Source organism: Phallusia mammillata, unplaced genomic scaffold (assembly GCF_965637545.1).
Source record: "Phallusia mammillata unplaced genomic scaffold, kaPhaMamm4.hap1.1 HAP1_SCAFFOLD_333, whole genome shotgun sequence".
Classification (NCBI taxonomy): domain Eukaryota; kingdom Metazoa; phylum Chordata; class Ascidiacea; order Phlebobranchia; family Ascidiidae; genus Phallusia; species Phallusia mammillata.
In genome coordinates this window covers 1-16,212 of record NW_027649063.1, presented here as the reverse complement: position 1 = coordinate 16,212, position 16,212 = coordinate 1, and the positions used below count along the sequence as shown (strand labels likewise).

General features: G+C 34.6%; 2 protein-coding genes and 2 long non-coding RNA genes across 7 annotated transcripts; all 4 read left to right on the top strand.

The window, feature by feature from the left end:
- Positions 1–11: 11 nt before the first annotated feature.
- On the top strand, positions 12–949 carry LOC145208688 (uncharacterized). The gene is made up of 3 exons (XR_013854890.1): positions 12–155; positions 288–426; positions 699–949. It is a non-coding gene; the product is annotated as an uncharacterized LOC145208688 (long non-coding RNA).
- Positions 950–1,448: 499 nt separating this feature from the next.
- On the top strand, positions 1,449–4,533 carry LOC145208687 (WD repeat-containing protein 62-like). The gene is made up of 3 exons (XM_080079001.1): positions 1,449–1,760; positions 2,034–2,923; positions 3,228–4,533. The coding sequence occupies exons 1-2, from the start codon at positions 1,685–1,687 to the stop codon at positions 2,219–2,221; spliced, it is 264 nt and encodes an 87-aa protein (XP_079935127.1). The 5' UTR covers positions 1,449–1,684; the 3' UTR covers positions 2,222–2,923; positions 3,228–4,533.
- An 809-nt stretch (positions 4,534–5,342) lies between these two features.
- LOC145208685 (WD repeat-containing protein 62-like) lies at positions 5,343–11,334 on the top strand. Of its 2 annotated transcripts, none has more exons than XM_080079000.1 (6): positions 5,343–5,420; positions 5,674–5,833; positions 6,375–6,734; positions 7,005–7,221; positions 7,784–8,070; positions 8,344–11,334. In XM_080079000.1, exons 5-6 carry the CDS (start codon positions 7,995–7,997, stop codon positions 8,529–8,531), a joined length of 264 nt encoding a protein of 87 aa, XP_079935126.1. In that variant the 5' UTR covers positions 5,343–5,420; positions 5,674–5,833; positions 6,375–6,734; positions 7,005–7,221; positions 7,784–7,994; the 3' UTR covers positions 8,532–11,334. The 2 variants fall into 2 exon arrangements, with proteins under 2 accessions (XP_079935126.1, XP_079935125.1); XM_080078999.1 differs by lacking the exon at positions 5,343–5,420 and having other exon boundaries at positions 5,661–5,833; positions 6,375–6,463; positions 6,596–6,734.
- A 1,949-nt stretch (positions 11,335–13,283) lies between these two features.
- LOC145208689 (uncharacterized) lies at positions 13,284–16,212 on the top strand. Of its 3 annotated transcripts, none has more exons than XR_013854893.1 (6): positions 13,284–13,832; positions 14,086–14,245; positions 14,785–14,873; positions 15,006–15,144; positions 15,417–15,633; positions 16,194–16,212. It is a non-coding gene; the product is annotated as an uncharacterized LOC145208689 (long non-coding RNA). The 3 variants fall into 3 exon arrangements; XR_013854894.1 differs by having other exon boundaries at positions 13,284–13,838; XR_013854892.1 differs by having other exon boundaries at positions 13,286–14,245.

Sequence of the window (16,212 nt, the reverse complement as noted above, 5' to 3'; positions counted from 1 at the left end):
AAATCACTGGGGCACAAAACCCTGTTTACATGTAATAATAGTTTCTTCCTTATGGTGTTTTTGCAGACTCTTCCTGATTGTGCTGAGTCAGCTGTTTTGTTTCGGTTTCAAATGACGGCAGAGTCAGGATTTGGAAAATCGATGACCAAACATGTGTACGAACCTTATATATTGTGGCTGTTTGTAGGATATATGTATTGGACGATCAATAAGAACATTATATATTGTGGCTGTTTGTAGGATATATGTATTGAACGATCAATAAGTTAGTTATTAAATATTTGTAGGTTCTGAAACACACAATTCTATTGGAACGTATAAAGAAACACTCCACGGACACTAAAACATCGGTTGAAGCACGTTGCATTTCTGTTCATAATGACGGCAAACACATGCGGTTGGCGACAGGAGTGGGAGTATCCAGCAGTATGTATTCAACATACTTCCTAATTCAATTTGTAGTCATCTTTATGTCTGGGCACATTGGGGAATTCTGCACACAATTTAACACTCTTTATCATAAATATGCATCAGTAATTTCATCGCTGGTTTCTAGGCTGCACCTATTTTAGCTTGTTTTTCCAAGCCACAGTAAATTTGGAATTTGGTTTTAAGTTGTTATTTTTGATTTGTTTTTTTGTAATCCTCAAGACTATATAGTTTTGCGTTTTTTATGACAACCAATCATTTGATTTTAGTGTGTACGACCTTTACCGTTTAAGAGGATATCATTTATTTCGTCACACGACGGGGATATATTAAGCATGGATTATTCTCACCGTGGTTCGATGCTTGCAAGCGCGAGTAGAGATCGATCGTGTTCACATGTTTACTGATGATTATATTCCGTCCAACACGATAGCTGATCATTCTGCTGCCGTCACTGCTGTGAAGTTTGCGAACTGAGATTATGAGGTAAACTGTCATGTAGGGAAGTTGAAACTAGTATAAGTAGGTATTTTAGAATAGTTGTTTCGATTCTAGAATATCTAATTCAAGTCTTATATAATTTTTTATTGTGATCTGGACAACAATGTTTCCCGAGGTAAACTGTCACTGGTGTGGCTAATTCGGCCCAGTTGACACAAAATGTAAATTCAATGCACTAAGTATCATTTACACGAACTACAATAAACTGCATTAAAACGCTGAAATTTGAATGATACAAGTTAACAAGGGTAAATTTGGCAAATGCAACACGCACATTTAAGTGATTTGCCTTTGTTTGAACCAAATGTGTAACATTTAAAAATCTGACTTTTGTACATTGCTTTTTACTTTGCCTAAGCTTTTTTAATTATATATATATATATATATCAGTCACAGTGAAAGTGTCCAGTTTTCAGCTGCATTTGTTTTTGTACCACTTTTGTGATTTTTGTGTTTTAGTCTCATTATGTTCTTTAACAGAGAGCATAGTTGTTTAATCTTGATGCTGACAATTCTTGGTCTAAATCAGATTTATAATTACAGTTTTGACTAATGAGCTGTGGAACAGACAAGTCTCTCTACTACTACAACTGACATCAGTTGAGAACAACATTACATTGAGAAACACTCGATGGCTGACATGGACTTTGTTGAGTAAGCAAATCCACAAAATTTTAAACCCAGCCATTCTAACTGTGGATTTTATTCATCGATGATTCAGTGCTAGTTGCATGCAGCTGCAATTTAACCGAATATGACATGTTTGGTGCAAAAGCTTGTTGCAACCTCGTGTGTTGATAAAAACATCTATGTCCTCCCGTACACCACAGGTCAGTGTTGGTTTGCATTTGATGAGAAAATTGAAAAGCAATTTGCAGTTATGCAGTATTAATAAGTATTTCCACTTAATTCAATCAAACATGTTTTATTCATGTCAAATGACTAAATGTGTGTCTAGCAAATTTACTCAGGGTAGGAATTTCACAATACTGGCCTTTTACAAGTTTGCATTTTTTCTGCATCAGTTTTTCAATTGCTTTAATGTATTTGCAACTGTTTTTCCAATTAACATTTTTAACAAGAATCTTTTGTTTGTCTCGCAGGAGATTGTGTTTGCATGATCAGCCGGCATTCAGAGGTAGCGGTTGGTCTCACTTTCGACCACAACTCTCACTTAATCTCCGCATCTGCCGACAGTTGCATATTTGGGCGGACATTTAGCCATCGGGTGACAGAAGAGCTCAAACAAACCCAGAAAGGTGCCACCTCCATGCCTGGAAGATTTGAATAAAACCTCGTATTTTGCTACAAACGACTAGTTTACAGTAGAAATAATCGATGATTCGACGCATCCTAGTAATGTTGACATCCCGTTCAGTGATGAGTTTGACGACCCTTCAACTTTGACATTTCACAACAATCCAGGTAATGTCCCTTGCTGCGATTTCCAAATGATTTGTCCGTTAGTTGAGGTGTTTGCAGAGTTGCTTTGGTAATGATCCCAGAAAATATCCTGCATTAGGAAAGACATTATTTATGTTTTCCGAAATAATTTTATTTTATCACATATTTAAACTTAGAATCTTTTTTTGTATCTTGATTTTTGTTCCTTGATTTAAACAGAATGACCACTGTTTTGGCTGGTTTGATATGTTACTATTATCATATTTATTGACATTCAGAATACACTTTTTTATTTTATTATGATTCCTTTATTGTTTTTCTTATTACACACATCAGCACAAACTTCATTATGCAAATTTAATTTGTAAAGAAGTGTCAACATTTTTATGCATTTTGCTGGTTTGTATTTATTTTGTTTGGCTTTTTAAGAACTTACAATTGCTTTTTCAGATGCTGAGCAACAAAATACTGATGAGTCATTGTTGTCAAAGTGAGTGACTAAGCAGTTGTCCAACGATGAGTCAGGGTTATTAAGCAACAAACCTTTACCTGAACTAGGGAAATGGGAGATAAATTACACAAAGAAAAGGTGGGATGTTGGGATTTAACTTTACAAATATGTGACAGACTAAAAACTTTGACAAGTCTGAAGTCGTCCACTATTTTATTTAGACATATATATTTCACCTAAGTAATAGGCAGTGTTAGTTTCTAAAAACAACTAAGTCACATTGCTAAGCTGTTTATGTTTGGCCTGGAAGCCAATTTTCTTAGGCAAGTGTAGGCTGACCCTTGGGGCTAAATATTTTTGACCAGTATATGCTTGGCAAAGCCACATATACATTTTAAACTTTGATTTCATTTCTAAATGCCGTTTTGTATTCTTATTTCAGGCTTGCACAGTAGCAGAAGGACGCATACATACCAACATTTGAGTCATAGCTTGGATTTACTGATGGATTATTTTCTTTGTCCCCCCCCCACACACACACACTTTTATATGGTATTTTCAAGATTATCCACTAGAGCAGTGGTTCCCAAACTTTATCTACTCGCGTACCATTTTTTTGGTTCATGCAGCGTTCTCGTACCACCTACAATCATTGTTAGAATTTAATGGATAAAAATGTTACTAAACTTTACTAACTAACTTTACCTTAGTAACTTTGGCCTTTAGTGACCAAAGGCTCGTAAATATTAAACAAAAATTAGTCAAACTTTTACCGCCCTCGCTACAGTGCTACTGTCAACACAACTAGTAGCTATTACAAAATCTGACTTTAAGGACTTATTACGTCGTAATAGCAGATTCATTACGTCATAATAAACCTATTTCGTCACAAAGAAACCTTGCTTAACAGTTCAATGCGTCAATACACCAAGGAATTAGAATTTAGTAGGAAATATAGTGTGAAATTTCACGCTCTACGTAACTTGTGTGAATTAAAACTTGTGTGAAATAAAGATCGTTTGGTGTGAACTTAATAAGTTGCTCGCGTACCACCTTGGAGACCTTCGCGTACCACTAGTGGTACGCGTACCATAGTTTGGGAACCACTGCACTAGAGCATTGATGGTTTAATGTGTCGGGTATGCAATTTTTTTACAGCAAGTGTTTTGTGTTATGGCAAAGTACGGAAACCCCTGGTTTTTGCACCTTTTTCTTCACTGTAGGTTTTTAACGCTGTTTAATTAAAGCCGGTCATAGAATATACTTTACAAATTTACACTCTTTAAGCCATGTGTGCGTATAGTGGGATTGTGTCTTTCCGTTTTTGATTTTGGGTGTAATGTGTTGGTCTCAGAAGGTAACATAAGATAAGACATGTTACATTTAAATTCAAGCTGTTGTTTTTATGTTTTGATTCAAACAGGCTAACTTATGTAGATATAAACCCCTATGTTTTCTGCACCAATTGTTTAAGTTGTTTCTACTTTGTATTTGTAGCCTAATTGCTGTATACGTTCATTAGTGTGTCCCTTGATTTCACAAACCTTCCTGCTTGAAAACATTTGACATTGCATCGCCTCAGACAGTAAGGTTGCTGAAATAGTTTTAATAGAAGATGTGTTTTGTAGAAGGCATGGTTCCAATAAATGAAATGTCCTATTTTAGTGGATCCTATTATGTATGCTTTCGCTTGTGTTCAAAATCTGGTGCATGTTTTTGGCGTAAATAAAGTTTTCTTTTAGATCCGTCCGTGTTGTTTTGCATTGTGTAAAATATCTCCTTATTATGTTTGTGTTGTTACTTGATAAGGCAGACAAAGATTTATTTAAACATAGAATAAAAGGAATCCATAAAATCACATGTAAACGTTGAGATTTGTCAAAAAATGTTTGTTGACAAGCTTTTTGTGGAAATTTGGTCACGCACTAACGACCATGTCATGAAAAGTGATACCATAAAAAAATACTTTGTTATCAATTGCGGCATGAATTTAGGGAAAAAATTGCACTTTTGGAGTTAAAATAAAATTTGGTGTTTTAATTTAGCACAGTTGTTGAAAAAATTTATTAGTAATGTTTTCTGAATCTAATTAACGTGACGCAATAATTCATGAGTTTGCCAAATATGATTTCAGTGGTTAGTTATGACGTAACATTTTTCCAGAAGTTTCCAGTGCCGAAATTCAGCTCTTGCTGGCTATCTCCGGTTTTGTTTTGTGCCAATCAATGGGCGATAAATTCTTTTACATAAAAATTTGACCGCGTGATGACCTTTTGCCAAATGCAAACTCAAATAAAGAAGTAACGTTTCATTGGTCCAAGAACGATAGTAGATTGCGTTTTTTTGCTGCACAAGTGATTTACAAGTTAAACTTTTACGCCTTGATGGAATTGCAAGTTCAGAAGTTCGTTAATGTGCATTTATTTCCGAAAATTATTGAGCGCGAAACATATTTATTGAACAGCTGTGAAAATAAACATTGCGTCATCAGCGATCAGCTGGTTGTAAACAGACGTGGTGAAAAATTTTCATCTTTAAAGTTGAAACTGTTTTTGGTCGTTTTGTCGCAAAATTATGAAGATTAAAGACAAAATCGTGCTTTTGCTTTCGCTGCCTGATAAGAAGTCGTATTTTGGTAAAAGTTAGTTTCAAAATTTTTACATATTTAATGAGAAAAATAACGGCCCAAAGACATAAAAAGCAACTTGCCTCAATATCACTGATGTGGGCATGAGCATTTGCAGAAGCAGTTATAAAATAATAAACCATGTTGCAGTTACATCTATTTGAGCTTTTATTTTTATGACTAAATTTATGAACAGATCCATGCATATTGTTTAATATATTTTTACATTAATTATTTTGAACTTACTATTGGATTTTTGCAGAGGTTATGAAGTGCTTGCAATGTCAGTAGATGTCTACAACATGTGGCTGCATCTTGTATTTTCTGATCACTCACATGTTATAACTGATGTGATGGATTTTGAAAAACCAAATGTCACTTCAGTTTCCAGGTTTCACAGCTCGTGTGTCTAGGAAATCAAGGTTTGTCTTTGTAACATACATATATTGAAGTTACATCACTAAAAAAATTATATTTCATTACAAAAGACAATTGTAAACAATAAATGTTATTAATCGGGATACACTGCTCTTCGATATCCAAAATACTGAAAAACAGTGACTGATCATTTTTTAGTGATTTATTTTTTTTTGAAATGTTAAATGTGCTCAAAAAAAGCATCGTCAGTTTCTGTACCCCTCACATCCATGGAGATCATAACAAAAAGTATATAAGCTTATGTCAATAGACATACTATAACTATTCAAATATCATCAGTAGTGGCTGAAAATGAATGAAATGTTGTAACGTCAGCTGCTGTAATCATGTCTCATGAGTGTAAATTGTCTGCTCCACACTAATTATAACAGTGGAATTATAAATGTAAACCAAATTCAGAAAAGTCGTTCTGATTTAATTTATTTAGTCAAATTCTTGTTTTGTTTTTGTCACTGATTTAAATCACTGGGGCACAAAACCCTGTTTACATGTAATAATAGTTTCTTCCTTATGGTGTTTTTGCAGACTCTTCCTGATTGTGCTGAGTCAGCTGTTTTGTTTCGGTTTCAAATGACGGCAGAGTCAGGATTTGGAAATTCGATGACCAAACATGTGTACGAACCTTATATATTGTGGCTGTTTGTAGGATATATGTATTGGACGATCAATAAGAACATTATATATTGTGGCTGTTTGTAGGATATATGTATTGAACGAGCAATAAGTTAGTTATTAAATATTTGTAGGTTCTGAAACACGCAATTCTATTGGAACGTATAAAGAAACACTCCACGGACACTAAAACATCGGTTGAAGCACGTTGCATTTCTGTTCATAATGACGGCAAACACATGCGGTTGGCGACAGGAGTGGGAGTATCCAGCAGTATGTATTCAACATACTTCCTAATTCAATTTGTAGTCATCTTTGTCTGGGCACATTGGGGAATTCTGCACACAATTTAACACTCTTTATCATAAATATGCATCAGTAATTTCATCGCTGGTTTCTAGGCTGCACCTATTTTAGCTTGTTTTTCCAAGCCACAGTAAATTTGGAATTTGGTTTTAAGTTGTTATTTTTGATTTGTTTTTTTGTAATCCTCAAGACTATATAGTTTTGCGTTTTTTATGACAACCAATCATTTGATTTTAGTGTGTACGACCTTTACCGTTTAAGAGGATATCATTTATTTCGTCACACGACGGGGATATATTAAGCATGGATTATTCTCACCGTGGTTCGATGCTTGCAAGCGCGAGTAGAGATCGATCGTGTTCACATGTTTACTGATGATTATATTCCGTCCAACACGATAGCTGATCATTCTGCTGCCGTCACTGCTGTGAAGTTTGCGAACTGAGATTATGAGGTAAACTGTCATGTAGGGAAGTTGAAACTAGTATAAGTAGGTATTTTAGAATAGTTGTTTCGATTCTAGAATATCTAATTCAAGTCTTATATAATTTTTTATTGTGATCTGGACAACAATGTTTCCCGAGGTAAACTGTCACTGGTGTGGCTAATTCGGCCCAGTTGACACAAAATGTAAATTCAATGCACTAAGTATCATTTACACGAACTACAATAAACTGCATTAAAACGCTGAAATTTGAATGATACAAGTTAACAAGGGTAAATTTAGCAAATGCAACACGCACGTTTAAGTGATTTGCCTTTGTTTGAACCAAATGTGTAACATTTAAAAATCTGACTTTTGTACATTGCTTTTTACTTTGCCTAAGCTTTTTTAATTATATATATATATATATATATATCAGTCACAGTGAAAGTGTCCAGTTTTCAGCTGCATTTGTTTTTGTACCACTTTTGTGATTTTTGTGTTTTAGTCTCATTATGTTCTTTAACAGAGAGCATAGTTGTTTAATCTTGATGCTGACAATTCTTGGTCTAAATCAGATTTATAATTACAGTTTCGACTAATGAGCTGTGGAACAGACAAGTCTCTCTACTACTACAACTGACATCAGTTGAGAACAACATTACATTGAGAAACACTCGATGGCTGACATGGACATTGTTGAGTAAGCAAATCCACAAAATTTTAAACCCAGCCATTCTAACTGTGGATTTTATTCATCGATGATTCAGTGCTAGTTGCATGCAGCTGCAATTTAACCGAATATGACATGTTTGGTGCAAAAGCTTGTTGCAACCTCGTGTGTTGATAAAAACATCTATGTCCTCCCGTACACCACAGGTCAGTGTTGGTTTGCATTTGATGAGAAAATTGAAAAGCAATTTGCAGTTATGCAGTATTAATAAGTATTTCCACTTAATTCAATCAAACATGTTTTATTCATGTCAAATGACTAAATGTGTGTCTAGCAAATTTACTCAGGGTAGGAATTTCACAATACTGGCCTTTTACAAGTTTGCATTTTTTCTGCATCAGTTTTTCAATTGCTTTAATGTATTTGCAACTGTTTTTCCAATTAACATTTTTAACAAGAATCTTTTGTTTGTCTCGCAGGAGATTGTGTTTGCATGATCAGCCGGCATTCAGAGGTAGCGGTTGGTCTCACTTTCGACCACAACTCTCACTTAATCTCCGCATCTGCCGACAGTTGCATATTTGGGCGGACATTTAGCCATCGGGTGACAGAAGAGCTCAAACAAACCCAGAAAGGTGCCACCTCCATGCCTGGAAGATTTGAATAAAACCTCGTATTTTGCTACAAACGACTAGTTTACAGTAGAAATAATCGATGATTCGACGCATCCTAGTAATGTTGACATCCCGTTCAGTGATGAGTTTGACGACCCTTCAACTTTGACATTTCACAACAATCCAGGTAATGTCCCTTGCTGCGATTTCCAAATGATTTGTCCGTTAGTTGAGGTGTTTGCAGAGTTGCTTTGGTAATGATCCCAGAAAATATCCTGCATTAGGAAAGACATTATTTATGTTTTCCGAAATAATTTTATTTTATCACATATTTAAACTTATAATCTTTTTTTGTATCTTGATTTTTGTTCCTTGATTTAAACAGAATGACCACTGTTTTGGCTGGTTTGATATGTTACTATTATCATATTTATTGACATTCAGAATACACTTTTTTATTTTATTATGATTCCTTTATTGTTTTTCTTATTACACACATCAGCACAAACTTCATTATGCAAATTTAATTTGTGAAGAAGTGTCAACATTTTTATGCATTTTGCTGGTTTGTATTTATTTTGTTTGGCTTTTTAAGAACTTACAATTGCTTTTTCAGATGCTGAGCAACAAAATACTGATGAGTCATTGTTGTCAAAGTGAGTGACTAAGCAGTTGTCCAACGATGAGTCAGGGTTATTAAGCAACAAACCTTTACCTGAACTAGGGAAATGGGAGATAAATTACACAAAGAAAAGGTGGGATGTTGGGATTTAACTTTACAAATATGTGACAGACTAAAAACTTTGACAAGTCTGAAGTCGTCCACTATTTTATTTAGACATATATATTTCACCTAAGTAATAGGCAGTGTTAGTTTCTAAAAACAACTAAGTCACATTGCTAAGCTGTTTATGTTTGGCCTGGAAGCCAATTTTCTTAGGCAAGTGTAGGCTGACCTTGGGAGACGGGCATGCGAGCGTTTTTTGCACAATGTGCTCGAAAATGTGCAGGTCGAAATGTGCGCACATTTTTCGAAAATGTGCAGGTGCCAAAATGTGCAGGTCAAAATGTGCAGGTGCCGAAATGTGCAAGTCATAATGTGCAGGTGCCAAAATGTGCAGTCGCTCAAATGAAGTATTGATATTTAACGTCAAACTATTGTTGTGGTCATAAATTGTGCCAAAAATATTAGTTATAAGTTATGACCTATAAATTAAAATCGGATTTAAGAGAAACTTGTAAAAATGCGTGTTGTGTTTGTTAGATATGGCAAAGCGTGAAATTATCTAGCATTCAGGAAATAGGAAACACTGTTTTTCAGACTAGATATGTACACGATCGTCACCTCAATCGGTTTGACTTTATTGTTTTTAATTTAAGGCCTGTTAGCTTGTAGCCTGCCCAGCTTCTATAGATTTTACAATTAGACAATAGTATACTCATATGACAGTCCAGCTATTGTTTCCGTCACGCTTGATTAACACTACACGCTTGTCGGATGCTTGCATTGAGTTTGGTGCTTTAAGAGCAAGCAAATGACAAAGCTGGGCTTGTATGGTCAGATTTATGCATCTACCCTGTATAATGTTACTACGTGGTTGTGATTGTGCTGTTGGAGAGTATTTAATGTACGTTTTATCTTTTTAGTACTTCTTTAAACGCTTTCAAGTGATTTTACCTAACATATTAAAGGGTGCATAAAGTTTATTACTAATTGATTTAAAGTCTGGTAAAAATAGAACTTTCCTAACTGGCTGTATCTTTGAACTGATGTTCAACGACTTTGGCCTCGACCAGGAACTCTGGACAGACGAAAGGTCAAGCTTGAACAAAGATCATGTTTTTTTCCAAAGTTACTCATTTTAAACTGTCAACAAAGGGTAATTTGAAGAAAAATTCAAGGCACCAAAACAATTGCTAGACATCATAACCACCAAGGAAACTGGTGCAGAAAACACAAGTCAAATTGCTATGATAAGTAACAAAGAGTTAAACACAACAGAGTATTTATGAGGATATGTTTTTTCAAGGCAAAAAACTAGTTTACGGAAGTTATCAAAATTGTCAGCATGTTGTCAACCATGCGACCACAGGGCCAGCTGATTTCTTTAGTGGAGCCAAAGTCTGGAGGTCTCGCTTATCCTTTTATGAGTTACTGCAACTTTTACAAAGTGCGTAAATGCCTGACAGGATGTTTACGGCCAGCCAACAAGCTAGATTTTTACTGCATTGCAAAAGTTACACTGATCCTCACAGAGTTTCCAAAAAAGACATATGTGAAATTCTAGAAGTTGCTGGACTACCATATGAGTATACTGTTATTAAACTCAAAACCAAGTCAAAGACCCAGCTGTCCAGTGATTTTTATTCAATGAAACAAATGAATTATTAGAAAGTTTTCCATCCTTTGGGTTATACTGCACAATTGACAAAAGGACTATATATGTGTCTTTGGAAGAAACTCAAATGACAACATTCAAAAAGAAAAGGACAACCACACAGTTGCCCAACTTAATGTTTGACATTTTTTATTTGTTTGAGGCTCATTTACATGACATAACTTGGTATATGGGTATTTAATTAGGTTAGTTTTGAAACCCACACAAATACTTGATGTGATGCCCTAATTTTAAGTTTGCTAAAACATTCATGTTATTGCTTCTGACTTGCTATTGTGTGGACCAGATGGCTAAAAAGACCTACTGTAGGAATATCATAATACACCAAAATATCATTAGATGCTTTTGCAAAATTTGTAATTGTTTCCTGACTAATATACAGAAACTAGATGATTGCCATTATGAACGAAAAAGGTGTATGTTTCATGTGGGATTGCAAATAAATAAACAAACTAAATCTGGCGTGAACAATTAGAGAGATAAAGAGACTGAAACAGCCAGAAAGAATATTAGGATAGGGAAAATATTTTTTTGAGACCGCTGTGGGCATTCTGTATTATATTTTTGGTAAAAAATATGTACAATGGTAACAAAACGGGTTTAGAAAAGGATAATACTGAGATGTCATGAAAAAAATGATGGATGTGCAATGCAAAAGTATAAGTTCTCACCATTTATATAGGCATCAGTTATTTACCACTGCATTTGTTTGAAACCACATTGTATTTTCAGTTATTTTTGCCCTGAAGGGTCATATTCTGTTCAGTTAAAAAACTTAATCCACTGCATTTAACAAGAAAAATAACATACCTATATAAGTTAATTGATTTGCACAGAACACTATTTAAAATAAAAATGCAGGGAAAGATATATAATAATTATGTAATTGGGACAAAAAATTGTTTGTGTGAAAGGGACAGAAAGACTTTTTTAGTATGAAAGGGAGAAATTTTGGCACCTGCACATTTTGACCTGCACATTTTGGCACCTGCACATTTTTACCTGCACATTTTGACCTGCACATTTTGGCACCTGCACATTTTGACCTGCACATTTTGGCACCTGCACATTTTCGAAAAATGTGCGCAAATTTTAACCTGCACATTTTGGCACCTGCACATTTTCGAAAAATGTGCGCACATTTCGACCTGCACATTTTGGCGCACATTGTGCAAATTCTTGCCGTAAGCCCTGTTGGACCTTGGGGCTAAATATTTTTGACCAGTATATGCTTGGCAAAGCCACATATACATTTTAAACTTTGATTTCATTTCTAAATGCCGTTTTGTATTCTTATTTCAGGCTTGCACAGTAGCAGAAGGACGCATACATACCAACATTTGAGTCATAGCTTGGATTTACTGATGGATTATTTTCTTTGTCCCCCCCCCACACACACACACTTTTATATGGTATTTTCAAGATTATCCACTAGAGCATTGATGGTTTGATGTGTCGGGTATGCAATTTTTTTACAGCAAGTGTTTTGTGTTATGGCAAAGTACGGAAACCCCTGGTTTTTGCACCTTTTTCTTCACTGTAGGTTTTTAAAGCTGTTTAATTAAAGCCGGTCATAGAATATACTTTACAAATTTACACTCTTTAAGCCATGTGTGCGTATAGTGGGATTGTGTCTTTCCGTTTTTGATTTTGGGTGTAATGTGTTGGTCTCAGAAGGTAACATAAGATAAGACATGTTACATTTAAATTCAAGCTGTTGTTTTTATGTTTTGATTCAAACAGGCTAACTTATGTAGATATAAACCCCTATGTTTTCTGCACCAATTGTTTAAGTTGTTTCTACTTTGTATTTGTAGCCTAATTGCTGTATACGTTCATTAGTGTGTCCCTTGATTTCACAAACCTTCCTGCTTGAAAACATTTGACATTGCATCGCCTCAGACAGTAAGGTTGCTGAAATAGTTTTAATAGAAGATGTGTTTTGTAGAAGGCATGGTTCCAATAAATGAAATGTCCTATTTTAGTGGATCCTATTATGTATGCTTTCGCTTGTGTTCAAAATCTGGTGCATGTTTTTGGCGTAAATAAAGTTTTCTTTTAGATCCGTCCGTGTTGTTTTGCATTGTGTAAAATATCTCCTTATTATGTTTGTGTTGTTACTTGATAAGGCAGACAAAGATTTATTTAAACATAGAATAAAAGGAATCCATAAAATCACATGTAAACGTTGAGATTTGTCAAAAAATGTTTGTTGACAAGCTTTTTGTGGAAATTTGGTCACGCACTAACGACCATGTCATGAAAAGTGATACCATAAAAAAATACTTTGTTATCAATTGCGGCATGAATTTAGGGAAAAAATTGCACTTTTGGAGTTAAAATAAAATTTGGTGTTTTAATTTGCCACAGTTGTTGAAAAAATTTATTAGTAATGTTTTCTGATTCTAATTAATGTGACGCAATAATTCATGAGTTTGCCAAATATGATTTCAGTGGTTAGTTATGACGTAACATTTTTTCAGAAGTTTCCAGTGCCGAAATTTAGCTCTTGCTGGCTATCTCCGGTTTTGTTTTGTGCCAATGAATGGGCAATAAATTCTTTTTCATAAAAATTTGACCGCGTGATGACCTTTTGCCAAATGCAAACTCAAATAAAGAAGTAACGTTTCATTGGTCCAAGAACGATAGTAGATTGCGTTTTTTTGCTGCACAAGTGATTTACAAGTTAAACTTTTACGCCTTGATGGAATTGCAAGTTCAGAAGTTCGTTAATGTGCATTTATTTCCGAAAATTATTGAGCGCGAAACATATTTATTGAACAGCTGTGAAAATAAACATTGCGTCATCAGCGATCAGCTGGTTGTAAACAGACGTGGCGAAAAATTTTCATCTTTAAAGTTGAGACTGTTTTTGGTCGTTTTGTCGCAAAATTATGAAGATTAAAGACAAAATCGTGCTTTTGCTTTCGCTGCCTGATAAGAAGTCGTATTTTGGTAAAAGTTAGTTTCAAAATTTTTACATATTTAATGAGAAAAATAACGGCCCAAAGACATAAAAAGCAACTTGCCTCAATATCACTGATGTGGGCATGAGCATTTGCAGAAGCAGTTATAAAATAATAAACCATGTTGCAGTTACATCTATTTGAGCTTTTATTTTTATGACTAAATTTATGAACAGATCCATGCATATTGTTTAATATATTTTTACATTAATTATTTTGAACTTACTATTGGATTTTTGCAGAGGTTATGAAGTGCTTGCAATGTCAGTAGATGTCTACAACATGTGGCTGCATCTTGTATTTTCTGATCACTCACATGTTATAACTGATGTGATGGATTTTGAAAAACCAAATGTCACTTCAGTTTCCAGGTTTCACAGCTCGTGTGTCTAGGAAATCAAGGTTTGTCTTTGTAACATACATATATTGAAGTTACATCACTAAAAAAATTATATTTCATTACAAAAGACAATTGTAAACAATAAATGTTATTAATCGGGATACACTGCTCTTCGATATCCAAAACACTGAAAAACAGTGACTGATCATTTTTTAGTGATTTTTTTTTTTGAAATGTTAAATGTGCTCAAAAAAAGCATTGTCAGTTTCTGTACCCCTCACATCCATGGAGATCATAACAAAAAGTATATAAGCTTATGTCAATAGACATACTATAACTATTCAAATATCATCAGTAGTGGCTGAAAATGAATGAAATGTTGTAACGTCAGCTGCTGTAATCATGTCTCATGAGTGTAAATTGTCTGCTCCACACTAATTATAACAGTGGAATTATAAATGTAAACCAAATTCAGAAAAGTCGTTCTGATTTAATTTATTTAGTCAAATTCTTGTTTTGTTTTTGTCACTGATTTAAATCACTGGGGCACAAAACCCTGTTTACATGTAATAATAGTTTCTTCCTTATGGTGTTTTTGCAGACTCTTCCTGATTGTGCTGAGTCAGCTGTTTTGTTTCGGTTTCAAATGACGGCAGAGTCAGGATATGGAAAATCGATGACCAAACATGTGTACGAACCTTATATATTGTGGCTGTTTGTAGGATATATGTATTGGACGATCAATAAGAACATTATATATTGTGGCTGTTTGTAGGATATATGTATTGAACGAGCAATAAGTTAGTTATTAAATATTTGTAGGTTCTGAAACACGCAATTCTATTGGAACGTATAAAGAAACACTCCATGGACACTAAAACATCGGTTGAAGCACGTTGCATTTCTGTTCATAATGACGGCAAACACATGCGGTTGGCGACAGGAGTGGGAGTATCCAGCAGTATGTATTCAACATACTTCCTAATTCAATTTGTAGTCATCTTTATGTCTGGGCACATTGGGGAATTCTGCACACAATTTAACACTCTTTATCATAAATATGCATCAGTAATTTCATCGCTGGTTTCTAGGCTGCACCTATTTTAGCTTGTTTTTCCAAGCCACAGTAAATTTGGAATTTGGTTTTAAGTTGTTATTTTTGATTTGTTTTTTTGTAATCCTCAAGACTATATAGTTTTGCGTTTTTTATGACAACCAATCATTTGATTTTAGTGTGTACGACCTTTACCGTTTAAGAGGATATCATTTATTTCGTCACACGACGGGGATATATTAAGCATGGATTATTCTCACCGTGGTTCGATGCTTGCAAGCGCGAGTAGAGATCGATCGTGTTCACATGTTTACTGATGATTATATTCCGTCCAACACGATAGCTGATCATTCTGCTGCCGTCACTGCTGTGAAGTTTGCGAACTGAGATTATGAGGTAAACTGTCATGTAGGGAAGTTGAAACTAGTATAAGTAGGTATTTTAGAATAGTTGTTTCGATTTTAGAATATCTAATTCAAGTCTTATATAATTTTTTATTGTGATCTGGACAACAATGTTTCCCGAGGTAAACTGTCACTGGTGTGGCTAATTCGGCCCAGTTGACACAAAATGTAAATTCAATGCACTAAGTATCATTTACACGAACTACAATAAACTGCATTAAAACGCTGAAATTTGAATGATACAAGTTAACAAGGGTAAATTTGGCAAATGCAACACGCACGTTTAAGTGATTTGCCTTTGTTTGAACCAAATGTGTAACATTTAAAAATCTGACTTTTGTACATTGCTTTTTACTTTGCCTAAGCTTTTTTAATTATATATATATATATATATATCAGTCACAGTGAAAGTGTCCAGTTTTCAGCTTCATTTGTTTTTGTACCACTTTTGTGATTTTTGTGTTTTAGTCTCATTATGTTCTTTAACAGAGAGCATAGTTGTTTAATCTTGATGCTGACAATTCTTGGTCTAAATCAGATTTATAATTACAGTTTCGACTAATGAGCTGTG